Consider the following 23000-nt stretch of genomic DNA (forward strand, 5'->3'; position numbering starts at 1 on the left):
TAAATAAATAAATAAATAAATAAATAAATAAATAAATAAATAAATAAATAAATAAATAAATAAATACATTAAAATAATGTGTGTGTTTTTTGTTCAATGCCACAAAAAGCACAGCCATCCTTGTAACCATTATCATGTTGCATTTCACAACTTCCCACCAATGAGAATTCAGTAATTTTGTCATTGGTCAATCGGCGGTAAATAATCAACCAATCACCTCTTGATACTTGCTAGGATCCTATTTACGATCCCGTATGAAATATAAAACAAGTTGCTCTTTAGTTTCTGGCACCGAGTCATACGGATATTGAGAGCAAAATGGGTTCGCCGAGAAAATCTCCAAAGAAATCGCCCAAGAAAAGGGCAAGAAAAGCAGTTAGCTCACACCCAACATGTGCTGCCATGGTGCAAGCTGCAATCGCTGGCTTGAAGGAAAGAGGTGGTTCTTCTCTTCCAGCAATCAAGAAATACATCGCTGCCAATTACAAATGCGATGTAGCCAAATTGAATTCCTTCATCAAGGCCGCCATTCGCAACGGTGTAGCCAAGGGTACGCTAGTGCAGGTCAAGGGAAAAGGAGCGAGCGGTTCATTCCGTCTGGGTAAAAGGAGTCCGGATGCTGCACAAGCTAAAGCCAAGAGAGCCAAGGCAGCACAACGCAAAAAGGCAGCTGTCCAAAAGAGAAAGGCCAAGAGAGCAGCATCAAGAGCGAAGAAAACTGCAGCAAAGAAGGCAAAACGAGCAGCCAAGGCGGCAAAGAGAGCCACAAAGAAGAAGGCCAAGAAGCCGAAGAAGAAAGCTACCAAGAAATCGGCTAAGCCAAAGAAGAGAGCAGCACCAAAGAAGAAGGCTGCGTCCAAGAAAGCGAGGAAGACAAAGCCAAAGAGGAAGTCTTCACCTAAGAAGAAGGCAGCAAAGAGAACTTCGGCAAAGAAGTAGATCTTTTATCAGCCATAAAAAAAACCCAACGGCTCTTTTCAGAGCCACCAATTCATCTAAAAGAGCAATGACCCACTGTCCTAAAACCTATTCATCATGTTCATTTGATGATCCGATGTTCAAATTTAAATCAGAGGATACAAAATAACAAAATATAGCAAACATGTAGGCCATGTTTTCAGAGAGACGCGCATTTTCAACTAAAATTTTCTAATATTTTGGTTTAAAAATACACACAATTAGATAGGCCTACAATATTAATTTTGAAACTTCCAAAAGGTCTACTCTAATTTTCATAAGATCATTATAATTATTGTAAATTTATTCATTTTATTGTAGTATACGTTTATAGTTAGGGAGTAGGCCTATCATGTTGTTTTATTTATATGATCAATTAACTTTTAGTGAACTGAAAAGAACAAAATGGAATGAAGTATTAAATGCAGACAAAAAATGTTTGAAAATAATAAACGCTATCAATAATGTTCATGTTCCATGATTGCCACCATTAAACATGGTTAATCTCAACGAACAAAATAGAATTTTGAAAATGAGTACGTCATGTATTTAGAAAAAAGAGATTCAACATTTTCAATATCTTTTCACCTTCTTTACATGTCTGACATAAGAATCATTTCTCTTTTTTGTATGTGGTGGCTCTGAAAAGAGCCGTTTGGTTTAATCCAACTAAGAGGGTTTACTTGGACTTGGTACGTTTTGGAAGGAGTACAGCCTGAATGTTGGGTAGTACACCTCCTTGGGCAATGGTCACTCCACCTAGCAGCCTGTTCAGTTCTTCGTCGTTGCGAACGGCTAGCTGCAAATGACGTGGGTTGATCCTGGACTTCTTGTTGTCTCGAGCTGCGTTGCCTGCCAATTCCAGAATTTCTGCCGTTAAATATTCCATCACGGCAGCCAGATAAACAGGGGCACCGGCACCCACCCGCTCTGAGTAGTTACCTTTCCGCAAGAAACGGTGAACACGACCCACTGGGAATTGCAACCCAGCTCTGCTAGATCGGCTCCTAGCCTTGCTCTTTGCTTTTCCTTTACCACGACCAGACATTTTCACACCTTTATCAAAACACTGCAATGATGATGCAAACGTAATCGATCGGTGACAAAGTTTGTTTTATACCATTCCCCGAATTTGTTTCAGGATCTCAAAAAAGGATCCTGAAACGTTAAAGAATAAAAAGATTGACGTGGATTGGTCAAAAGAATAAATCTTTCAACCAATAAAATAATTATTTGCGTATTTAATTTTTGATTGGTTCGCAAACAACGCGCCAAATATACGGAGAAAAACTAAAAACTTTGATGGATCTGACCAGCGGCAGCCATAAAGATATCGTCCAATCAAAAATTAGTTGAACCGAGCGACCCTCTGATTGGTTGAAAGTTATCTAGCTCAAGATCCCTGTGCCAGCATATAAAAACGAGAATACCCGCGTTGCCGGCAATTGCTGATTTTATGTTTCAGTTGAAAATTGAAATTTGTGCCTTTTGAGACAAGTAAAATGCCTCCCAAAAGTCCGACAAGAAGTGGAAAAGGAGCCAAGAGAGCTGGCAGCCCACGTCGCAAGGGAAAGCGTGCTGCCAGGCGTCGCCGCCGTAGACGAGAAAGCTACGGAATCTACATCTACAAGGTACTGAAGCAAGTTCATCCTGACACTGGTATTTCCAGCCGTGCCATGAGCATCATGAACAGCTTTGTGAACGATATCTTTGAACGCATTGCTGGTGAAGCATCTCGCCTTGCACAGTACAACAGACGTCGCACCATCAGCAGCCGTGAAGTGCAGACTGCTGTCCGCCTTCTCCTGCCTGGAGAACTGGCCAAGCACGCGGTTAGCGAGGGTACCAAAGCCGTCACTAAATACACCACTTCCAGGTAAAATGTGACAGGCATCTTTAAAACCAAACGGCTCTTTTCAGAGCCACCAAGAAGTCCTAAAAGAGAGAATGATTTGTGTTGTCACAATTTTAGATTATAAATTAAATATTAAGTCTTGTCTTAAACGTCTATGTGTTAATGTGATTTAAAAATTCATTTTTTTTACACGTGTAGATGCAGATTTTTTTTCATAATTTGTTACCGGTAATTTGTTTGTAGTTCACATTAGCCCTAGTCATACTTTTTAAAAAAAGAGCAACGCATAGGTTAACAAGAAGGTAGTGTGTCAGTAATTTTGTTCAAATACCATGTAAATAACTAATAGAAAAATAAATAAATAGTGTATCTTTTGAGCATTTGCCTCAGAGTAGCCCAATATAAATGAAGTAGTGCACTAAACCACTAAATTGTAGGCCTATCATTTTATAATAGCTCTATATAGGCCTACTTGTTAAAAGTATTGAGAACTCTTCTCTTTGTTAATGACATACTTTATTATTGTAAATAAATAGATAAATAAATAAATAAGTAAATAAATAAATAAATAAATAAATAAATAAATAAATAAATAAATAAATAAATAAATAAATACATTAAAATAATGTGTGTGTTTTTTGTTCAATGCCACAAAAGCACAGCCATCCTTGTAACCATTATCATGTTGCATTTCACAACTTCCCACCAATGAGAATTCAGTAATTTTGTCATTGGTCAATCGGCGGTAAATAATCAACCAATCACCTCTTGATACTTGCTAGGATCCTATTTACGATCCCGTATGAAATATAAAACAAGTTGCTCTTTAGTTTCTGGCACCGAGTCATACGGATATTGAGAGCAAAATGGGTTCGCCGAGAAAATCTCCAAAGAAATCGCCCAAGAAAAGGGCAAGAAAAGCAGTTAGCTCACACCCAACATGTGCTGCCATGGTGCAAGCTGCAATCGCTGGCTTGAAGGAAAGAGGTGGTTCTTCTCTTCCAGCAATCAAGAAATACATCGCTGCCAATTACAAATGCGATGTAGCCAAATTGAATTCTTCATCAAGGCCGCCATTCGCAACGGTGTAGCCAAGGGTACGCTAGTGCAGGTCAAGGGAAAAGGAGCGAGCGGTTCATTCCGTCTGGGTAAAAGGAGTCCGGATGCTGCACAAGCTAAAGCCAAGAGAGCCAAGGCAGCACAACGCAAAAAGGCAGCTGTCCAAAAGAGAAAGGCCAAGAGAGCAGCATCAAGAGCGAAGAAAACTGCAGCAAAGAAGGCAAAACGAGCAGCCAAGGCGGCAAAGAGAGCCACAAAGAAGAAGGCCAAGAAGCCGAAGAAGAAAGCTACCAAGAAATCGGCTAAGCCAAAGAAGAGAGCAGCACCAAAGAAGAAGGCTGCGTCCAAGAAAGCGAGGAAGACAAAGCCAAAGAGGAAGTCTTCACCTAAGAAGAAGGCAGCAAAGAGAACTTCGGCAAAGAAGTAGATCTTTTATCAGCCATAAAAAAAACCCAACGGCTCTTTTCAGAGCCACCAATTCATCTAAAAGAGCAATGACCCACTGTCCTAAAACCTATTCATCATGTTCATTTGATGATCCGATGTTCAAATTTAAATCAGAGGATACAAAATAACAAAATATAGCAAACATGTAGGCCATTTTTTCAGAGAGACGCGCATTTTCAACTAAAATTTTCTAATATTTTGGTTTAAAAATACACACAATTAGATAGGCCTACAATATTAATTTTGAAACTTCCAAAAGGTCTACAGTAGTAATAGGGCCTTCCAGGACCATTTCAAGGTCACACGATTCACGAGGTCAAAGGTCAACGGGTGTCAAAGGTCAACCGGAAGTGCCGCCATTTTGAAAGGTCAACCGGAAATACCGCCATTTTGAAAAGGTCAACCGGAAATACCGCCATTTGAAAAGGTCAACCGGAAATGCCGCCATTTTGAATCGAGAAAAAAATTTCCCCAAAAAATTTCAACAAAAAAATTTCAAAAAAAAAATTTTCAAAAAAAAATTTTCAAAAAAAGATTTTCCAAAAAAATTTTCCAAAAAAAAAAAAATTTTCAAAAAAAATTTTCAAAAAAATTTCAAAAAAAATTTTCAAAAAAATTTTTCAAAATAAAATTTCAAAAAAAAAAATCAAAAAAAAAAAAAAAATAAAAAAATAGATAAAAATAAAAAAAAAAAAAAAAAAAAAATTTCAAAAAAAAAAAAAAAAATCAAAACAATTTGGGAAAAAAATCATGAGGACGTGGCTAATTGCCACAGATGAATATGAATGAGCGAATGTAAATAAGGGATGTTAATATTTAGGGACGTTAATATTTAGGGACGGTGAAATGAGTGAATGAGCAGTGAAATGAGTGAATGAGCAGTGAAATGAGCAAATGAGCAGCAGAAATGAGTGAATGAGCAATGAAATGAGCAAATGAGCATCGAAATGAGCAAATGAGCAGGGTAATGAGCAAATGAGCATGGAAATGAGCAAATGAGCAGTGAAATGAGCATGGAAAGGAGTCAATGAGAATGAAAATGAAATAAACAAACGTAAGATTCTATCTTCTTTTAAAACTTTTATTAGCAACTTCCAGAAAAGAGCGGTCGATTAACGCGCTTTAATCATCGCTTTCCATCTCGTCATCCTCTTCGTCCTGTTGGAAAAGCCCGGTGAATTGAGATCGATGTTTAGCCAACGTTATTTTCACCGCTTTGCCTACGTCCATGCCTTTATCTGTCTTCTCTTCTAGGTCGATCACGATATCCTGATGAGTTTCGTCATATTTCAAATGGACGTTATGTGCCAAAAATGTCCCGTAGCTGTCAAAAAAAATCTCGTTTAACGGCCCATACAGTCTTCATATTAGCCTTTTCCCCGGCCAGGTCTTCAGCCATACCTTCGTTGACGTACTTTTCGTATTTTTGGGTCCTCATCTCGCGAGTAGCAACTCTGGCCCGTTTAAGCCATTCTCGATACGTGACATTATCCTCCAACTCCACGTCGCTATCTTCTCCGGATGTCGCGCTTCCCCGCTCGGAATCATCCGTCCCCGAATTTTCGGGTTCGGAATCGTCCGTCTCGGAGCGTTCCTCCTCTTTGCCGTGCATCATTTTCACGTGTCTCCTCAAGTTGAATGATCGATCGAAATGTTTGTCGCACGCGTGACAAGAGTGGGGTTTGAACGCTGAAATAGAAGCCATGTATGCGTCGACTCCTCGAGAGTTCATCTCCAAATGACAAGAACGAGGTGAAACCGACCTTTTTATAACCTGCTCTTTGACTCATTTCGCTGCTCATTTGCTCATTTCACTGCTCTTTGACTCATTTCGCTGCTCATTTCATTGCTCATCTGCTCTTTTCACTGCTCATTTGCTCATTTCACTGCTCATTTGCTCATTTCACTGCTCATTTGCTCATTTCACTGCTCATTTGCTCATTTCACTGCTCATTTGCTCATTTTACGTGCTCATTGACTCATTTCCCGCTCATTTGCTCATTTCCTCTGCTCATTTGCTCATTTCGCTGCTCATTGAAATTTGATTCGCTCATTTATACTCACTTGTTCGTCAAAGGTCAGAGGTCCTGTCCGGGTCAAATCAACCGGAAATACATGAGCCATTTGAAAAGGTTAACCGGAAATGAGCTCATTAATATTCAGATATGCTAATTAGCCACGCATTAAAAATGGTATATATGCATGAGCTCATGTAAATGAGCTTTAGCTCAAATGAGCAAATGAGCAGCAGCAATGAGCAAAATGAGCAAATGAGCAGTGAAATGAGCAAATGAGCAGTGAAATGAGCAAATGAGCAGTGTAATGAGCAAATGAGCAGAGACATGAGCAATTGAGCAGTGAAATGAGCAAATGAGCAGCAGCAATGAAAATGAAATGAGCAGCGAAATGAGTCAAAGAGCAGTGAAATGAGCAAATGAGCAGCGAAATGAGTCAAAGAGCAGGTTATAAAAAGGTCGGTTTCACCTCGTTCTTGTCATTTGGAGATCAACTCTCGAGGAGTCGACGCATACATGGCTTCTATTTCAGCGTTCAACCCCCACTCTTTGTCACGCGTGCGACAAACATTTCGATCGATCATTCAACTTGCGGAGACACGTGAAAATGATGCACGGCAAAGAGGAGGAACGCTCCGAGACGGACGATTCCGAACCCGAAAATTCGGGGACGGATGATTCCGAGCGGGGAAGCGCGACATCCGGAGAAGATAGCGACGTGGAGTTGGAGGATAATGTCACGTATCGAGAATGGCTTAAACGGGCCAGAGTTGCTACTCGCGAGATGAGGACCCAAAATACGAAAAGTACGTCAACGAAGGTATGGCTGAAGACCTGGCCGGGGAAAAGGCTAATATGAAGACTGTATGGGCCGTTAAACGAGATTTTTTGACAGCTACGGGACATTTTTGGCACATAACGTCCATTTGAAATATGACGAAACTCATCAGGATATCGTGATCGACCTAGAAGAGAAGACAGATAAAGGCATGGACGTAGGCAAAGCGGTGAAAATAACGTTGGCTAAACATCGATCTCAATTCACCGGGCTTTTCCAACAGGACGAAGAGGATGACGAGATGGAAAGCGATGATTAAAGCGCGTTAATCGACCGCTCTTTTCTGGAAGTTGCTAATAAAAGTTTTAAAAGAAGATAGAATCTTACGTTTGTTTATTTCATTTTCATTCTCATTGACTCCTTTCCATGCTCATTTCACTGCTCATTTGCTCATTTCCATGCTCATTTGCTCATTACCCTGCTCATTTGCTCATTTCGATGCTCATTTGCTCATTTCATTGCTCATTCACTCATTTCCTGCTGCTCATTTGCTCATTTCACTGCTCATTCACTATTTCACTGCTCATTCACTCATTTCACCGTCCCTAAATATTGACGTCCCTAAATGTTAACATCCCTTATTTACATTCGCTCATTCATATTCATCTGTGGCAATTAGCCACGTCCTCAAGATTTTTTCCCAAATTGTTTTGATTTTTTTTTTTGAAATTTTTTTTTTTAATTTTTATTTTTTGGGTAAAATTTTTTGATTTTTTTTTGATTTTTTTTTGAAATTTTATTTTTGAAATTTTTTTTGAAATTTTTTTTGAAAATTTTTTTGAAATTTTTTTTGAAAATTTTTTTAAAATTTTTTTTTTTTGGAAAATTTTTTTTAAATTTTTTTTTTTTTTTTGAAAATTTTTTTTTTTTGAAATTTTTTTGAAATGTTTTTTTTGAAATTTTTTTTGGGGGGAATTTTTTTTGGTGGAAATTTTTTTCTCGATTCAAAATGGCGGCATTTCCGGTTGACCTTTTCAAAATGGCGGTATTTCCGGTTGACCTTTTCAAAATGGCGGTATTTCCAGTTGACCTTTCAAATGGCGGCACTTCCGGTTGACCTTGACACCGTTGACCTTTTCAGACCTCGTGAATCGTGTGACTTGAAATGGTCCTGGAAGGCCCTATTACTACTGTCTACTCTAATTTTCATAAGATCATTATAATTATTGTAAATTTATTCATTTTATTGTAGTATACGTTTATAGTTAGGGAGTAGGCCTATCATGTTGTTTTATTTATATGATCAATTAACTTTTAGTGAACTGAAAAGAACAAAATGGAATGAAGTATTAAATGCAGACAAAAAATGTTTGGAAAATAATAAACGCTATCAATAATGTTCATGTTCCATGATTGCCACCATTAAACATGGTTAATCTCAACGAACAAAATAGAATTTTGAAAATGAGTACGTCATGTATTTAAAAAAAAGAGATTCAACATTTTCAATATCTTTTCACCTTCTTTACATGTCTGACATAAGAATCATTTCTCTTTTTTGTATGTGGTGGCTCTGAAAAGAGCCGTTTGGTTTAATCCAACTAAGAGGGTTTACTTGGACTTGGTACGTTTTGGAAGGAGTACAGCCTGAATGTTGGGTAGTACACCTCCTTGGGCAATGGTCACTCCACCTAGCAGCCTGTTCAGTTCTTCGTCGTTGCGAACGGCTAGCTGCAAATGACGTGGGTTGATCCTGGACTTCTTGTTGTCTCGAGCTGCGTTGCCTGCCAATTCCAGAATTTCTGCCGTTAAATATTCCATCACGGCAGCCAGATAAACAGGGGCACCGGCACCCACCCGCTCTGAGTAGTTACCTTTCCGCAAGAAACGGTGAACACGACCCACTGGGAATTGCAACCCAGCTCTGCTAGATCGGCTCCTAGCCTTGCTCTTTGCTTTTCCTTTACCACGACCAGACATTTTCACACCTTTATCAAAACACTGCAATGATGATGCAAACGTAATCGATCGGTGACAAAGTTTGTTTTATACCATACCCCGAATTTGTTTCAGGATCTCAAAAAAGGATCCTGAAACGTTAAAGAATAAAAAAGATTGACGTGGATTGGTCAAAAGAATAAATCTTTCAACCAATAAAATAATTATTTGCGTATTTAATTTTTTGATTGGTTCGCAAACAACGCGCCAAATATACGGAGAAAAACTAAAAACTTTGATGGATCTGACCAGCGGCAGCCATAAAGATATCGTCCAATCAAAAATTAGTTGAACCGAGCGACCCTCTGATTGGTTGAAAGTTATCTAGCTCAAGATCCCTGTGCCAGCATATAAAAACGAGAATACCCGCGTTGCCGGCAATTGCTGATTTTATGTTTCAGTTGAAAATTGAAATTTGTGCCTTTTGAGACAAGTAAAATGCCTCCCAAAAGTCCGACAAGAAGTGGAAAAGGAGCCAAGAGAGCTGGCAGCCCACGTCGCAAGGGAAAGCGTGCTGCCAGGCGTCGCCGCCGTAGACGAGAAAGCTACGGAATCTACATCTACAAGGTACTGAAGCAAGTTCATCCTGACACTGGTATTTCCAGCCGTGCCATGAGCATCATGAACAGCTTTGTGAACGATATCTTTGAACGCATTGCTGGTGAAGCATCTCGCCTTGCACAGTACAACAGACGTCGCACCATCAGCAGCCGTGAAGTGCAGACTGCTGTCCGCCTTCTCCTGCCTGGAGAACTGGCCAAGCACGCGGTTAGCGAGGGTACCAAAGCCGTCACTAAATACACCACTTCCAGGTAAAATGTGACAGGCATCTTTAAAACCAAACGGCTCTTTTCAGAGCCACCAAGAAGTCCTAAAAGAGAGAATGATTTGTGTTGTCACAATTTTAGATTATAAATTAAATATTAAGTCTTGTCTTAAACGTCTATGTGTTAATGTGATTTAAAAATTCATTTTTTTTACACGTGTAGATGCAGATTTTTTTTCATAATTTGTTACCGGTAATTTGTTTGTAGTTCACATTAGCCCTAGTCATACTTTTAAAAAAAAGAGCAACGCATAGGTTAACAAGAAGGTAGTGTGTCAGTAATTTTGTTCAAATACCATGTAAATAACTAATAGAAAAATAAATAAATAGTGTATCTTTTGAGCATTTGCCTCAGAGTAGCCCAATATAAATGAAGTAGTGCACTAAACCACTAAATTGTAGGCCTATCATTTTATAATAGCTCTATATAGGCCTACTTGTTAAAAGTATTGAGAACTCTTCTCTTTGTTAATGACATACTTTATTATTGTAAATAAATAGATAAATAAATAAATAAATAAATAAATAAATAAATAAATAAATAAATAAATAAATAAATAAATAAATAAATAAATAAATAAATTAAATATAATGTGTGTTTTTTTGTTCAATGCCACAAAAAGCACAGCCATCCTTGTAACCATTATCATGTTGCATTTCACAACTTCCCACCAATGAGAATTCAGTAATTTTGTCATTGGTCAATCGGCGGTAAATAATCAACCAATCACCTCTTGATACTTGCTAGGATCCTATTTACGATCCCGTATGAAATATAAAACAAGTTGCTCTTTAGTTTCTGGCACCGAGTCATACGGATATTGAGAGCAAAATGGGTTCGCCGAGAAAATCTCCAAAGAAATCGCCCAAGAAAAGGGCAAGAAAAGCAGTTAGCTCACACCCAACATGTGCTGCCATGGTGCAAGCTGCAATCGCTGGCTTGAAGGAAAGAGGTGGTTCTTCTCTTCCAGCAATCAAGAAATACATCGCTGCCAATTACAAATGCGATGTAGCCAAATTGAATTCCTTCATCAAGGCCGCCATTCGCAACGGTGTAGCCAAGGGTACGCTAGTGCAGGTCAAGGGAAAAGGAGCGAGCGGTTCATTCCGTCTGGGTAAAAGGAGTCCGGATGCTGCACAAGCTAAAGCCAAGAGAGCCAAGGCAGCACAACGCAAAAAGGCAGCTGTCCAAAAGAGAAAGGCCAAGAGAGCAGCATCAAGAGCGAAGAAAACTGCAGCAAAGAAGGCAAAACGAGCAGCCAAGGCGGCAAAGAGAGCCACAAAGAAGAAGGCCAAGAAGCCGAAGAAGAAAGCTACCAAGAAATCGGCTAAGCCAAAGAAGAGAGCAGCACCAAAGAAGAAGGCTGCGTCCAAGAAAGCGAGGAAGACAAAGCCAAAGAGGAAGTCTTCACCTAAGAAGAAGGCAGCAAAGAGAACTTCGGCAAAGAAGTAGATCTTTTATCAGCCATAAAAAAAACCCAACGGCTCTTTTCAGAGCCACCAATTCATCTAAAAGAGCAATGACCCACTGTCCTAAAACCTATTCATCATGTTCATTTGATGATCCGATGTTCAAATTTAAATCAGAGGATACAAAATAACAAAATATAGCAAACATGTAGGCCATGTTTTCAGAGAGACGCGCATTTTCAACTAAAATTTTCTAATATTTTGGTTTAAAAATACACACAATTAGATAGGCCTACAATATTAATTTTGAAACTTCCAAAAGGTCTACTCTAATTTTCATAAGATCATTATAATTATTGTAAATTTATTCATTTTATTGTAGTATACGTTTATAGTTAGGGAGTAGGCCTATCATGTTGTTTTATTTATATGATCAATTAACTTTTAGTGAACTGAAAAGAACAAAATGGAATGAAGTATTAAATGCAGACAAAAAAATGTTTGAAAATAATAAACGCTATCAATAATGTTCATGTTCCATGATTGCCACCATTAAACATGGTTAATCTCAACGAACAAAATAGAATTTTGAAAATGAGTACGTCATGTATTTAGAAAAAAAGAGATTCAACATTTTCAATATCTTTTCACCTTCTTTACATGTCTGACATAAGAATCATTTCTCTTTTTTGTATGTGGTGGCTCTGAAAAGAGCCGTTTGGTTTAATCCAACTAAGAGGGTTTACTTGGACTTGGTACGTTTTGGAAGGAGTACAGCCTGAATGTTGGGTAGTACACCTCCTTGGGCAATGGTCACTCCACCTAGCAGCCTGTTCAGTTCTTCGTCGTTGCGAACGGCTAGCTGCAAATGACGTGGGTTGATCCTGGACTTCTTGTTGTCTCGAGCTGCGTTGCCTGCCAATTCCAGAATTTCTGCCGTTAAATATTCCATCACGGCAGCCAGATAAACAGGGGCACCGGCACCCACCCGCTCTGAGTAGTTACCTTTCCGCAAGAAACGGTGAACACGACCCACTGGGAATTGCAACCCAGCTCTGCTAGATCGGCTCCTAGCCTTGCTCTTTGCTTTTCCTTTACCACGACCAGACATTTTCACACCTTTATCAAAACACTGCAATGATGATGCAAACGTAATCGATCGGTGACAAAGTTTGTTTTATACCATACCCGAATTTGTTTCAGGATCTCAAAAAGGATCCTGAAACGTTAAAGAATAAAAAAAGATTGACGTGGATTGGTCAAAAGAATAAATCTTTCAACCAATAAAATAATTATTTGCGTATTTAATTTTTTTGATTGGTTCGCAAACAACGCGCCAAATATACGGAGAAAAACTAAAAACTTTGATGGATCTGACCAGCGGCAGCCATAAAGATATCGTCCAATCAAAAAATTAGTTGAACCGAGCGACCCTCTGATTGGTTGAAAGTTATCTAGCTCAAGCTCCCTGTGCCAGCATATAAAAACGAGAATACCCGCGTTGCCGGCAATTGCTGATTTTATGTTTCAGTTGAAAATTGAAATTTGTGCCTTTTGAGACAAGTAAAATGCCTCCCAAAAGTCCGACAAGAAGTGGAAAAGGAGCCAAGAGAGCTGGCAGCCCACGTCGCAAGGGAAAGCGTGCTGCCAGGCGTCGCCGCCGTAGACGAGAAAGCTACGGAATCTACATCTACAAGGTACTGAAGCAAGTTCATCCTGACACTGGTATTTCCAGCCGTGCCATGAGCATCATGAACAGCTTTGTGAACGATATCTTTGAACGCATTGCTGGTGAAGCATCTCGCCTTGCACAGTACAACAGACGTCGCACCATCAGCAGCCGTGAAGTGCAGACTGCTGTCCGCCTTCTCCTGCCTGGAGAACTGGCCAAGCACGCGGTTAGCGAGGGTACCAAAGCCGTCACTAAATACACCACTTCCAGGTAAAATGTGACAGGCATCTTTAAACCAAACGGCTCTTTTCAGAGCCACCAAGAAGTCCTAAAAGAGAGAATGATTTGTGTTGTCACAATTTTAGATTATAAATTAAATATTAAGTCTTGTCTTAAACGTCTATGTGTTAATGTGATTTAAAAATTCATTTTTTTACACGTGTAGATGCAGATTTTTTTTTTTTTTTTGTTACCGGTAATTTGTTTGTAGTTCACATTAGCCCTAGTCATACTTTTAAAAAAAAGAGCAACGCATAGGTTAACAAGAAGGTAGTGTGTCAGTAATTTTGTTCAAATACCATGTAAATAACTAATAGAAAAAATAAATAAATAGTGTATCTTTTGAGCATTTGCCTCAGAGTAGCCCAATATAAATGAAGTAGTGCACTAAACCACTAAATTGTAGGCCTATCATTTTATAATAGCTCTATATAGGCCTACTTGTTAAAAGTATTGAGAACTCTTCTCTTTGTTAATGACATACTTTATTATTGTAAATAAATAGATAAATAAATAAATAAGTAAATAAATAAATAAATAAATAAATAAATAAATAAATAAATAAATAAATAAATAAATAAATAAATAAATAAATAAATAAATAAATAAATAAATAAATACATTAAAATAATGTGTGTTTTTTTGTTCAATGCCACAAAAGCACAGCCATCCTTGTAACCATTATCATGTTGCATTTCACAACTTCCCACCAATGAGAATTCAGTAATTTTGTCATTGGTCAATCGGCGGTAAATAATCAACCAATCACCTCTTGATACTTGCTAGGATCCTATTTACGATCCCGTATGAAATATAAAACAAGTTGCTCTTTAGTTTCTGGCACCGAGTCATACGGATATTGAGAGCAAAATGGGTTCGCCGAGAAAATCTCCCAAGAAATCGCCCAAGAAAAGGGCAAGAAAAGCAGTTAGCTCACACCCAACATGTGCTGCCATGGTGCAAGCTGCAATCGCTGGCTTGAAGGAAAGAGGTGGTTCTTCTCTTCCAGCAATCAAGAAATACATCGCTGCCAATTACAAATGCGATGTAGCCAAATTGAATTCCTTCATCAAGGCCGCCATTCGCAACGGTGTAGCCAAGGGTACGCTAGTGCAGGTCAAGGGAAAAGGAGCGAGCGGTTCATTCCGTCTGGGTAAAAGGAGTCCGGATGCTGCACAAGCTAAAGCCAAGAGAGCCAAGGCAGCACAACGCAAAAAGGCAGCTGTCCAAAAGAGAAAGGCCAAGAGAGCAGCATCAAGAGCGAAGAAAACTGCAGCAAAGAAGGCAAAACGAGCAGCCAAGGCGGCAAAGAGAGCCACAAAGAAGAAGGCCAAGAAGCCGAAGAAGAAAGCTACCAAGAAATCGGCTAAGCCAAAGAAGAGAGCAGCACCAAAGAAGAAGGCTGCGTCCAAGAAAGCGAGGAAGACAAAGCCAAAGAGGAAGTCTTCACCTAAGAAGAAGGCAGCAAAGAGAACTTCGGCAAAGAAGTAGATCTTTTATCAGCCATAAAAAAACCCAACGGCTCTTTTCAGAGCCACCAATTCATCTAAAAGAGCAATGACCCACTGTCCTAAAACCTATTCATCATGTTCATTTGATGATCCGATGTTCAAATTTAAATCAGAGGATACAAAATAACAAAATATAGCAAACATGTAGGCCATGTTTTCAGAGAGACGCGCATTTTCAACTAAAATTTTCTAATATTTTGGTTTAAAAATACACACAATTAGATAGGCCTACAATATTAATTTTGAAACTTCCAAAAGGTCTACTCTAATTTTCATAAGATCATTATAATTATTGTAAATTTATTCATTTTATTGTAGTATACGTTTATAGTTAGGGAGTAGGCCTATCATGTTGTTTTATTTATATGATCAATTAACTTTTAGTGAACTGAAAAGAACAAAATGGAATGAAGTAATAAAAAAAAAAAAAATGTTTGAAAATAATAAACGCTATCAATAATGTTCATGTTCCATGATTGCCACCATTAAACATGGTTAATCTCAACGAACAAAATAGAATTTTGAAAATGAGTACGTCATGTAAAAAAAAAAAAGAGATTCAACATTTTCAATATCTTTTCACCTTCTTTACATGTCTGACATAAGAATCATTTCTCTTTTTTGTTTGTGGTGTCTCTGAAAAGAGCCGTTTGGTTTAATCCAACTAAGAGGGTTTACTTGGACTTGGTACGTTTTGGAAGGAGTACAGCCTGAATGTTGGGTAGTACACCTCCTTGGGCAATGGTCACTCCACCTAGCAGCCTGTTCAGTTCTTCGTCGTTGCGAACGGCTAGCTGCAAATGACGTGGGTTGATCCTGGACTTCTTGTTGTCTCGAGCTGCGTTGCCTGCCAATTCCAGAATTTCTGCCGTTAAATATTCCATCACGGCAGCCAGATAAACAGGGGCACCGGCACCCACCCGCTCTGAGTAGTTACCTTTCCGCAAGAAACGGTGAACACGACCCACTGGGAATTGCAACCCAGCTCTGCTAGATCGGCTCCTAGCCTTGCTCTTTGCTTTTCCTTTACCACGACCAGACATTTTCACACCTTTATCAAAACACTGCAATGATGATGCAAACGTAATCGATCGGTGACAAAGTTTGTTTTATACCATACCCGAATTTGTTTCAAAAGCTCAAAAAAGGATCCTGAAACGTTAAAGAATAAAAGATTGACGTGGATTGGTCAAAAGAATAAATCTTTCAACCAATAAAATAATTATTTGCGTATTTAATTTTTTGATTGGTTCGCAAACAACGCGCCAAATATACGGAGAAAAACTAAAAACTTTGATGGATCTGACCAGCGGCAGCCATAAAGATATCGTCCAATCAAAAATTAGTTGAACCGAGCGACCCTCTGATTGGTTGAAAGTTATCTAGCTCAAGATCCCTGTGCCAGCATATAAAAACGAGAATACCCGCGTTGCCGGCAATTGCTGATTTTATGTTTCAGTTGAAAATTGAAATTTGTGCCTTTTGAGACAAGTAAAATGCCTCCCAAAAGTCCGACAAGAAGTGGAAAAGGAGCCAAGAGAGCTGGCAGCCCACGTCGCAAGGGAAAGCGTGCTGCCAGGCGTCGCCGCCGTAGACGAGAAAGCTACGGAATCTACATCTACAAGGTACTGAAGCAAGTTCATCCTGACACTGGTATTTCCAGCCGTGCCATGAGCATCATGAACAGCTTTGTGAACGATATCTTTGAACGCATTGCTGGTGAAGCATCTCGCCTTGCACAGTACAACAGACGTCGCACCATCAGCAGCCGTGAAGTGCAGACTGCTGTCCGCCTTCTCCTGCCTGGAGAACTGGCCAAGCACGCGGTTAGCGAGGGTACCAAAGCCGTCACTAAATACACCACTTCCAGGTAAAATGTGACAGGCATCTTTAAAACCAAACGGCTCTTTTCAGAGCCACCAAGAAGTCCTAAAAGAGAGAATGATTTGTGTTGTCACAATTTTAGATTATAAATTAAATATTAAGTCTTGTCTTAAACGTCTATGTGTTAATGTGATTTAAAATTCATTTTTTTTTACACGTGTAGATGCAGATTTTTTTCATAATTTGTTACCGGTAATTTGTTTGTAGTTCACATTAGCCCTAGTCATACTTTTTTAAAAAAAAGAGCAACGCATAGGTTAACAAGAAGGTAGTGTGTCAGTAATTTTGTTCAAATACCATGTAAATAACTAATAGAAAAATAAATAAATAGTGTATCTTTTGAGCATTTGCCTCAGAGTAGCCCAATATAAATGAAGTAGTGCACTAAACCACTAAATTGTAGGCCTATCATTTTATAATAGCTCTATATAGGCCTACTTGTTAAAAGTATTGAGAACTCTTCTCTTTGTTAATGACATACTTTATTATTGTAAATAAATGATAAATAAATAAATAAATAAATAAATAAATAAATAAATAAATAAATAAATAAATAAATAAATAAATAAATAAATAAATAAATAAATAAATAAATAAATAAATAAATAAATACATTAAAATAATGTGTGTGTTTTTTGTTCAATGCCACAAAAAGCACAGCCATCCTTGTAACCATTATCATGTTGCATTTCACAACTTCCCACCAATGAGAATTCAGTAATTTTGTCATTGGTCAATCGGCGGTAAATAATCAACCAATCACCTCTTGATACTTGCTAGGATCCTATTTACGATCCCGTATGAAATATAAAACAAGTTGCTCTTTAGTTTCTGGCACCGAGTCATACGGATATTGAGAGCAAAATGGGTTCGCCGAGAAAATCTCCAAAGAAATCGCCCAAGAAAAGGGCAAGAAAAGCAGTTAGCTCACACCCAACATGTGCTGCCATGGTGCAAGCTGCAATCGCTGGCTTGAAGGAAAGAGGTGGTTCTTCTCTTCCAGCAATCAAGAAATACATCGCTGCCAATTACAAATGCGATGTAGCCAAATTGAATTCCTTCATCAAGGCCGCCATTCGCAACGGTGTAGCCAAGGGTACGCTAGTGCAGGTCAAGGGAAAAGGAGCGAGCGGTTCATTCCGTCTGGGTAAAAGGAGTCCGGATGCTGCACAAGCTAAAGCCAAGAGAGCCAAGGCAGCACAACGCAAAAAGGCAGCTGTCCAAAAGAGAAAGGCCAAGAGAGCAGCATCAAGAGCGAAGAAAACTGCAGCAAAGAAGGCAAAACGAGCAGCCAAGGCGGCAAAGAGAGCCACAAAGAAGAAGGCCAAGAAGCCGAAGAAGAAAGCTACCAAGAAATCGGCTAAGCCAAAGAAGAGAGCAGCACCAAAGAAGAAGGCTGCGTCCAAGAAAGCGAGGAAGACAAAGCCAAAGAGGAAGTCTTCACCTAAGAAGAAGGCAGCAAAGAGAACTTCGGCAAAGAAGTAGATCTTTTATCAGCCATAAAAAAAACCCAACGGCTCTTTTCAGAGCCACCAATTCATCTAAAAGAGCAATGACCCACTGTCCTAAAACCTATTCATCATGTTCATTTGATGATCCGATGTTCAAATTTAAATCAGAGGATACAAAATAACAAAATATAGCAAACATGTAGGCCATGTTTTCAGAGAGACGCGCATTTTCAACTAAAATTTTCTAATATTTTGGTTTAAAAATACACACAATTAGATAGGCCTACAATATTAATTTTGAAACTTCCAAAAGGTCTACTCTAATTTTCATAAGATCATTATAATTATTGTAAATTTATTCATTTTATTGTAGTATACGTTTATAGTTAGGGAGTAGGCCTATCATGTTGTTTTATTTATATGATCAATTAACTTTTAGTGAACTGAAAAGAACAAAATGGAATGAAGTAATGCAGACAAAAAATGTTTGAAAATAATAAACGCTATCAATAATGTTCATGTTCCATGATTGCCACCATTAAACATGGTTAATCTCAACGAACAAAATAGAATTTTGAAAATGAGTACGTCATGTATTTAGAAAAAAGAGATTCAACATTTTCAATATCTTTTCACCTTCTTTACATGTCTGACATAAGAATCATTTCTCTTTTTTTTTGTATGTGGTGGCTCTGAAAAGAGCCGTTTGGTTTAATCCAACTAAGAGGGTTTACTTGGACTTGGTACGTTTTGGAAGGAGTACAGCCTGAATGTTGGGTAGTACACCTCCTTGGGCAATGGTCACTCCACCTAGCAGCCTGTTCAGTTCTTCGTCGTTGCGAACGGCTAGGCTGCAAATGACGTGGGTTACTGCAAATGACGTGGGTTGATCCTGGACTTCTTGTTGTCTCGAGCTGCGTTGCCTGCCAATTCCAGAATTTCTGCCGTTAAATATTCCATCACGGCAGCCAGATAAACAGGGGCACCGGCACCCACCCGCTCTGAGTAGTTACCTTTCCGCAAGAAACGGTGAACACGACCCACTGGGAATTGCAACCCAGCTCTGCTAGATCGGCTCCTAGCCTTGCTCTTTGCTTTTCCTTTACCACGACCAGACATTTTCACACCTTTATCAAAACACTGCAATGATGATGCAAACGTAATCGATCGGTGACAAAGTTTGTTTTATACCATACCCCGAATTTGTTTCAGGATCTCAAAAAGGATCCTGAAACGTTAAAATAAAAAGATTGACGTGGATTGGTCAAAAGAATAAATCTTTCAACCAATAAAATAATTATTTGCGTATTTAATTTTTGATTGGTTCGCAAACAACGCGCCAAATATACGGAGAAAAACTAAAAACTTTGATGGATCTGACCAGCGGCAGCCATAAAGATATCGTCCAATCAAAAAATTAGTTGAACCGAGCGACCCTCTGATTGGTTGAAAGTTATCTAGCTCAAGATCCCTGTGCCAGCATATAAAACGAGAATACCCGCGTTGCCGGCAATTGCTGATTTTATGTTTCAGTTGAAAATTGAAATTTGTGCCTTTTGAGACAAGTAAAATGCCTCCCAAAAGTCCGACAAGAAGTGGAAAAGGAGCCAAGAGAGCTGGCAGCCCACGTCGCAAGGGAAAGCGTGCTGCCAGGCGTCGCCGCCGTAGACGAGAAAGCTACGGAATCTACATCTACAAGGTACTGAAGCAAGTTCATCCTGACACTGGTATTTCCAGCCGTGCCATGAGCATCATGAACAGCTTTGTGAACGATATCTTTGAACGCATTGCTGGTGAAGCATCTCGCCTTGCACAGTACAACAGACGTCGCACCATCAGCAGCCGTGAAGTGCAGACTGCTGTCCGCCTTCTCCTGCCTGGAGAACTGGCCAAGCACGCGGTTAGCGAGGGTACCAAAGCCGTCACTAAATACACCACTTCCAGGTAAAATGTGACAGGCATCTTTAAAACCAAACGGCTCTTTTCAGAGCCACCAAGAAGTCCTAAAAGAGAAATGATTTGTGTTGTCACAATTTTAGATTATAAATTAAATATTAAGTCTTGTCTTAAACGTCTATGTGTTAATGTGATTTAAAAATTCATTTTTTTTTTTACACGTGTAGATGGAGATTTTTTTTCATAATTTGTTACCGGTAATTTGTTTGTAGTTTACTTTAGCATTAGTCATAATTTTAAAAAAAGAGCAACGCATAGGTTAACAAGAAGGTAGTGTGTCAGTAATTTTGTTCAAATACCATGTAAATAACTAATAGAAAAATAAATAAATAGTGTATCTTTTGAGCATTTGCCTCAGAGTAGCCCAATATAAATGAAGTAGTGCACTAAACCACTAAATTGTAGGCCTATCATTTTATAATAGCTCTATATAGGCCTACTTGTTAAAAGTATTGAGAACTCTTCTCTTTGTTAATGACATACTTTATTATTGTAAATAAATAGATAAATAAATAAATAAATAAATAAATAAATAAATAAATAAATAAATAAATAAATAAATAAATAAATAAATAAATAAATAAATAAATACATTAAAATAATGTGTGTGTTTTTTGTTCAATGCCACAAAAAGCACAGCCATCCTTGTAACCATTATCATGTTGCATTTCACAACTTCCCACCAATGAGAATTCAGTAATTTTGTCATTGGTCAATCGGCGGTAAATAATCAACCAATCACCTCTTGATACTTGCTAGGATCCTATTTACGATCCCGTATGAAATATAAAACAAGTTGCTCTTTAGTTTCTGGCACCGAGTCATACGGATATTGAGAGCAAAATGGGTTCGCCGAGAAAATCTCCAAAGAAATCGCCCAAGAAAAGGGCAAGAAAAGCAGTTAGCTCACCCAACATGTGCTGCCATGGTGCAAGCTGCAATCGCTGGCTTGAAGGAAAGAGGTGGTTCTTCTCTTCCAGCAATCAAGAAATACATCGCTGCCAATTACAAATGCGATGTAGCCAAATTGAATTCCTTCATCAAGGCCGCCATTCGCAACGGTGTAGCCAAGGGTACGCTAGTGCAGGTCAAGGGAAAAGGAGCGAGCGGTTCATTCCGTCTGGGTAAAGGAGTCCGGATGCTGCACAAGCTAAAGCCAAGAGAGCCAAGGCAGCACAACGCAAAAAGGCAAAAAAAAAAAAGAGAAAGGCCAAGAGAGCAGCATCAAGAGCGAAGAAAACTGCAGCAAAGAAGGCAAAACGAGCAGCCAAGGCGGCAAAGAGAGCCACAAAGAAGAAGGCCAAGAAGCCGAAGAAGAAAGCTACCAAGAAATCGGCTAAGCCAAAGAAGAGAGCAGCACCAAAGAAGAAGGCTGCGTCCAAGAAAGCGAGGAAGACAAAGCCAAAGAGGAAGTCTTCACCTAAGAAGAAGGCAGCAAAGAGAACTTCGGCAAAGAAGTAGATCTTTATCAGCCATAAAAAAAACCCAACGGCTCTTTTCAGAGCCACCAATTCATCTAAAAGAGCAATGACCCACTGTCCTAAAACCTATTCATCATGTTCATTTGATGATCCGATGTTCAAATTTAAATCAGAGGATACAAAATAACAAAATATAGCAAACATGTAGGCCATGTTTTCAGAGAGACGCGCATTTTCAACTAAAATTTTCTAATATTTTGGTTTAAAAATACACACAATTAGATAGGCCTACAATATTAATTTTGAAACTTCCAAAAGGTCTACTCTAATTTTCATAAGATCATTATAATTATTGTAAATTTATTCATTTTATTGTAGTATACGTTTATAGTTAGAGAGTAGGCCTATCATGTTGTTTTATTTATATGATCAATTAACTTTTAGTGAACTGAAAAGAACAAAATGGAATGAAGTAGTAAATGCAGACAAAAAATGTTTGAAAATAATAAACGCTATCAATAATGTTCATGTTCCATGATTGCCACCATTAAACATGGTTAATCTCAACGAACAAAATAGAATTTTGAAAATGAGTACGTCATGTATTTAGAAAAAAGAGATTCAACATTTTCAATATCTTTTCACCTTCTTTACATGTCTGACATAAGAATCATTTCTCTTTTTTGTATGTGGTGGCTCTGAAAAGAGCCGTTTGGTTTAATCCAACTAAGAGGGTTTACTTGGACTTGGTACGTTTTGGAAGGAGTACAGCCTGAATGTTGGGTAGTACACCTCCTTGGGCAATGGTCACTCCACCTAGCAGCCTGTTCAGTTCTTCGTCGTTGCGAACGGCTAGCTGCAAATGACGTGGGTTGATCCTGGACTTCTTGTTGTCTCGAGCTGCGTTGCCTGCCAATTCCAGAATTTCTGCCGTTAAATATTCCATCACGGCAGCCAGATAAACAGGGGCACCGGCACCCACCCGCTCTGAGTAGTTACCTTTCCGCAAGAAACGGTGAACACGACCCACTGGGAATTGCAACCCAGCTCTGCTAGATCGGCTCCTAGCCTTGCTCTTTGCTTTTCCTTTACCACGACCAGACATTTCACACCTTTATCAAAACACTGCAATGATGATGCAAACGTAATCGATCGGTGACAAAGTTTGTTTTATACCATACCCCGAATTTGTTTCAGGATCTCAAAAAAGGATCCTGAAACGTTAAAGAATAAAAAGATTGACGTGGATTGGTCAAAAGAATAAATCTTTCAACCAATAAAATAATTATTTGCGTATTTAATTTTTTGATTGGTTCGCAAACAACGCGCCAAATATACGGAGAAAAACTAAAACTTTGATGGATCTGACCAGCGGCAGCCATAAAGATATCGTCAAAACAAAAAATTAGTTAAACCGAGCGACCTTCTGATAGGTTGAAAGTTATCTAGCTCAAGATCCTGTGCCAGCATATAAAACGAGA

The 23000-nt window shown here is 38.8% G+C and overlaps 15 protein-coding genes across 15 annotated transcripts; 10 read left to right on the forward strand and 5 right to left on the reverse strand.

Annotated features, from left to right (window-relative positions):
• The first annotated feature begins 296 nt into the window (after nt 1-296).
• LOC140145517 (uncharacterized) lies at nt 297-1124 on the forward strand. The gene has a single exon (XM_072167228.1). The coding sequence runs from the start codon at nt 319-321 to the stop codon at nt 937-939; it is 621 nt and encodes a 206-aa protein (XP_072023329.1). The 5' UTR covers nt 297-318; the 3' UTR covers nt 940-1124.
• Nucleotides 1125-1636: 512 nt separating this feature from the next.
• On the reverse strand, nt 1637-2005 carry LOC140145514 (late histone H2A.1-like). Its single transcript, XM_072167224.1, has one exon. The coding sequence runs from the start codon at nt 2003-2005 to the stop codon at nt 1637-1639; it is 369 nt and encodes a 122-aa protein (XP_072023325.1).
• A 379-nt stretch (nt 2006-2384) lies between these two features.
• Nucleotides 2385-2872, forward strand: LOC140145518 (histone H2B.1, sperm-like). The gene has a single exon (XM_072167229.1). It carries the CDS (start codon nt 2460-2462, stop codon nt 2835-2837), a length of 378 nt encoding a protein of 125 aa, XP_072023330.1. The 5' UTR covers nt 2385-2459; the 3' UTR covers nt 2838-2872.
• Nucleotides 2873-3656: 784 nt separating this feature from the next.
• LOC140145511 (uncharacterized) lies at nt 3657-4327 on the forward strand. Its single transcript, XM_072167221.1, is given in 2 exon segments — nt 3657-3868; nt 3871-4327. Coding segments are annotated over 2 exon segments (618 nt in total). The 5' UTR covers nt 3657-3678; the 3' UTR covers nt 4299-4327.
• Nucleotides 4328-8722: 4395 nt separating this feature from the next.
• LOC140145512 (late histone H2A.1-like) lies at nt 8723-9091 on the reverse strand. The gene has a single exon (XM_072167222.1). The coding sequence runs from the start codon at nt 9089-9091 to the stop codon at nt 8723-8725; it is 369 nt and encodes a 122-aa protein (XP_072023323.1).
• A 381-nt stretch (nt 9092-9472) lies between these two features.
• On the forward strand, nt 9473-9960 carry LOC140145520 (histone H2B.1, sperm-like). The gene has a single exon (XM_072167231.1). The coding sequence runs from the start codon at nt 9548-9550 to the stop codon at nt 9923-9925; it is 378 nt and encodes a 125-aa protein (XP_072023332.1). The 5' UTR covers nt 9473-9547; the 3' UTR covers nt 9926-9960.
• Nucleotides 9961-10745: 785 nt separating this feature from the next.
• LOC140145509 (uncharacterized) lies at nt 10746-11573 on the forward strand. The gene has a single exon (XM_072167218.1). The coding sequence runs from the start codon at nt 10768-10770 to the stop codon at nt 11386-11388; it is 621 nt and encodes a 206-aa protein (XP_072023319.1). The 5' UTR covers nt 10746-10767; the 3' UTR covers nt 11389-11573.
• A 514-nt stretch (nt 11574-12087) lies between these two features.
• LOC140145513 (late histone H2A.1-like) lies at nt 12088-12456 on the reverse strand. Its single transcript, XM_072167223.1, has one exon. The coding sequence runs from the start codon at nt 12454-12456 to the stop codon at nt 12088-12090; it is 369 nt and encodes a 122-aa protein (XP_072023324.1).
• Nucleotides 12457-12913: 457 nt separating this feature from the next.
• Nucleotides 12914-13291, forward strand: LOC140145522 (histone H2B.1, sperm-like). Its single transcript, XM_072167233.1, has one exon. It carries the CDS (start codon nt 12914-12916, stop codon nt 13289-13291), a length of 378 nt encoding a protein of 125 aa, XP_072023334.1.
• Nucleotides 13292-14166: 875 nt separating this feature from the next.
• On the forward strand, nt 14167-14787 carry LOC140145519 (uncharacterized). The gene has a single exon (XM_072167230.1). The coding sequence runs from the start codon at nt 14167-14169 to the stop codon at nt 14785-14787; it is 621 nt and encodes a 206-aa protein (XP_072023331.1).
• A 694-nt stretch (nt 14788-15481) lies between these two features.
• Nucleotides 15482-15850, reverse strand: LOC140145515 (late histone H2A.1-like). The gene has a single exon (XM_072167225.1). The coding sequence runs from the start codon at nt 15848-15850 to the stop codon at nt 15482-15484; it is 369 nt and encodes a 122-aa protein (XP_072023326.1).
• Nucleotides 15851-16228: 378 nt separating this feature from the next.
• LOC140145521 (histone H2B.1, sperm-like) lies at nt 16229-16706 on the forward strand. Its single transcript, XM_072167232.1, has one exon. It carries the CDS (start codon nt 16304-16306, stop codon nt 16679-16681), a length of 378 nt encoding a protein of 125 aa, XP_072023333.1. The 5' UTR covers nt 16229-16303; the 3' UTR covers nt 16682-16706.
• An 827-nt stretch (nt 16707-17533) lies between these two features.
• LOC140145510 (uncharacterized) lies at nt 17534-18361 on the forward strand. Its single transcript, XM_072167219.1, has one exon. The coding sequence runs from the start codon at nt 17556-17558 to the stop codon at nt 18174-18176; it is 621 nt and encodes a 206-aa protein (XP_072023320.1). The 5' UTR covers nt 17534-17555; the 3' UTR covers nt 18177-18361.
• A 1351-nt stretch (nt 18362-19712) lies between these two features.
• Nucleotides 19713-20090, forward strand: LOC140145524 (histone H2B.1, sperm-like). The gene has a single exon (XM_072167234.1). It carries the CDS (start codon nt 19713-19715, stop codon nt 20088-20090), a length of 378 nt encoding a protein of 125 aa, XP_072023335.1.
• A 2165-nt stretch (nt 20091-22255) lies between these two features.
• On the reverse strand, nt 22256-22624 carry LOC140145516 (late histone H2A.1-like). The gene has a single exon (XM_072167226.1). The coding sequence runs from the start codon at nt 22622-22624 to the stop codon at nt 22256-22258; it is 369 nt and encodes a 122-aa protein (XP_072023327.1).
• Between the last annotated feature and the right edge of the window lie 376 nt (nt 22625-23000).

This window comes from Amphiura filiformis, unplaced genomic scaffold, assembly GCF_039555335.1.
Source record: "Amphiura filiformis unplaced genomic scaffold, Afil_fr2py scaffold_350, whole genome shotgun sequence".
Lineage (NCBI taxonomy): Eukaryota > Metazoa > Echinodermata > Ophiuroidea > Amphilepidida > Amphiuridae > Amphiura > Amphiura filiformis.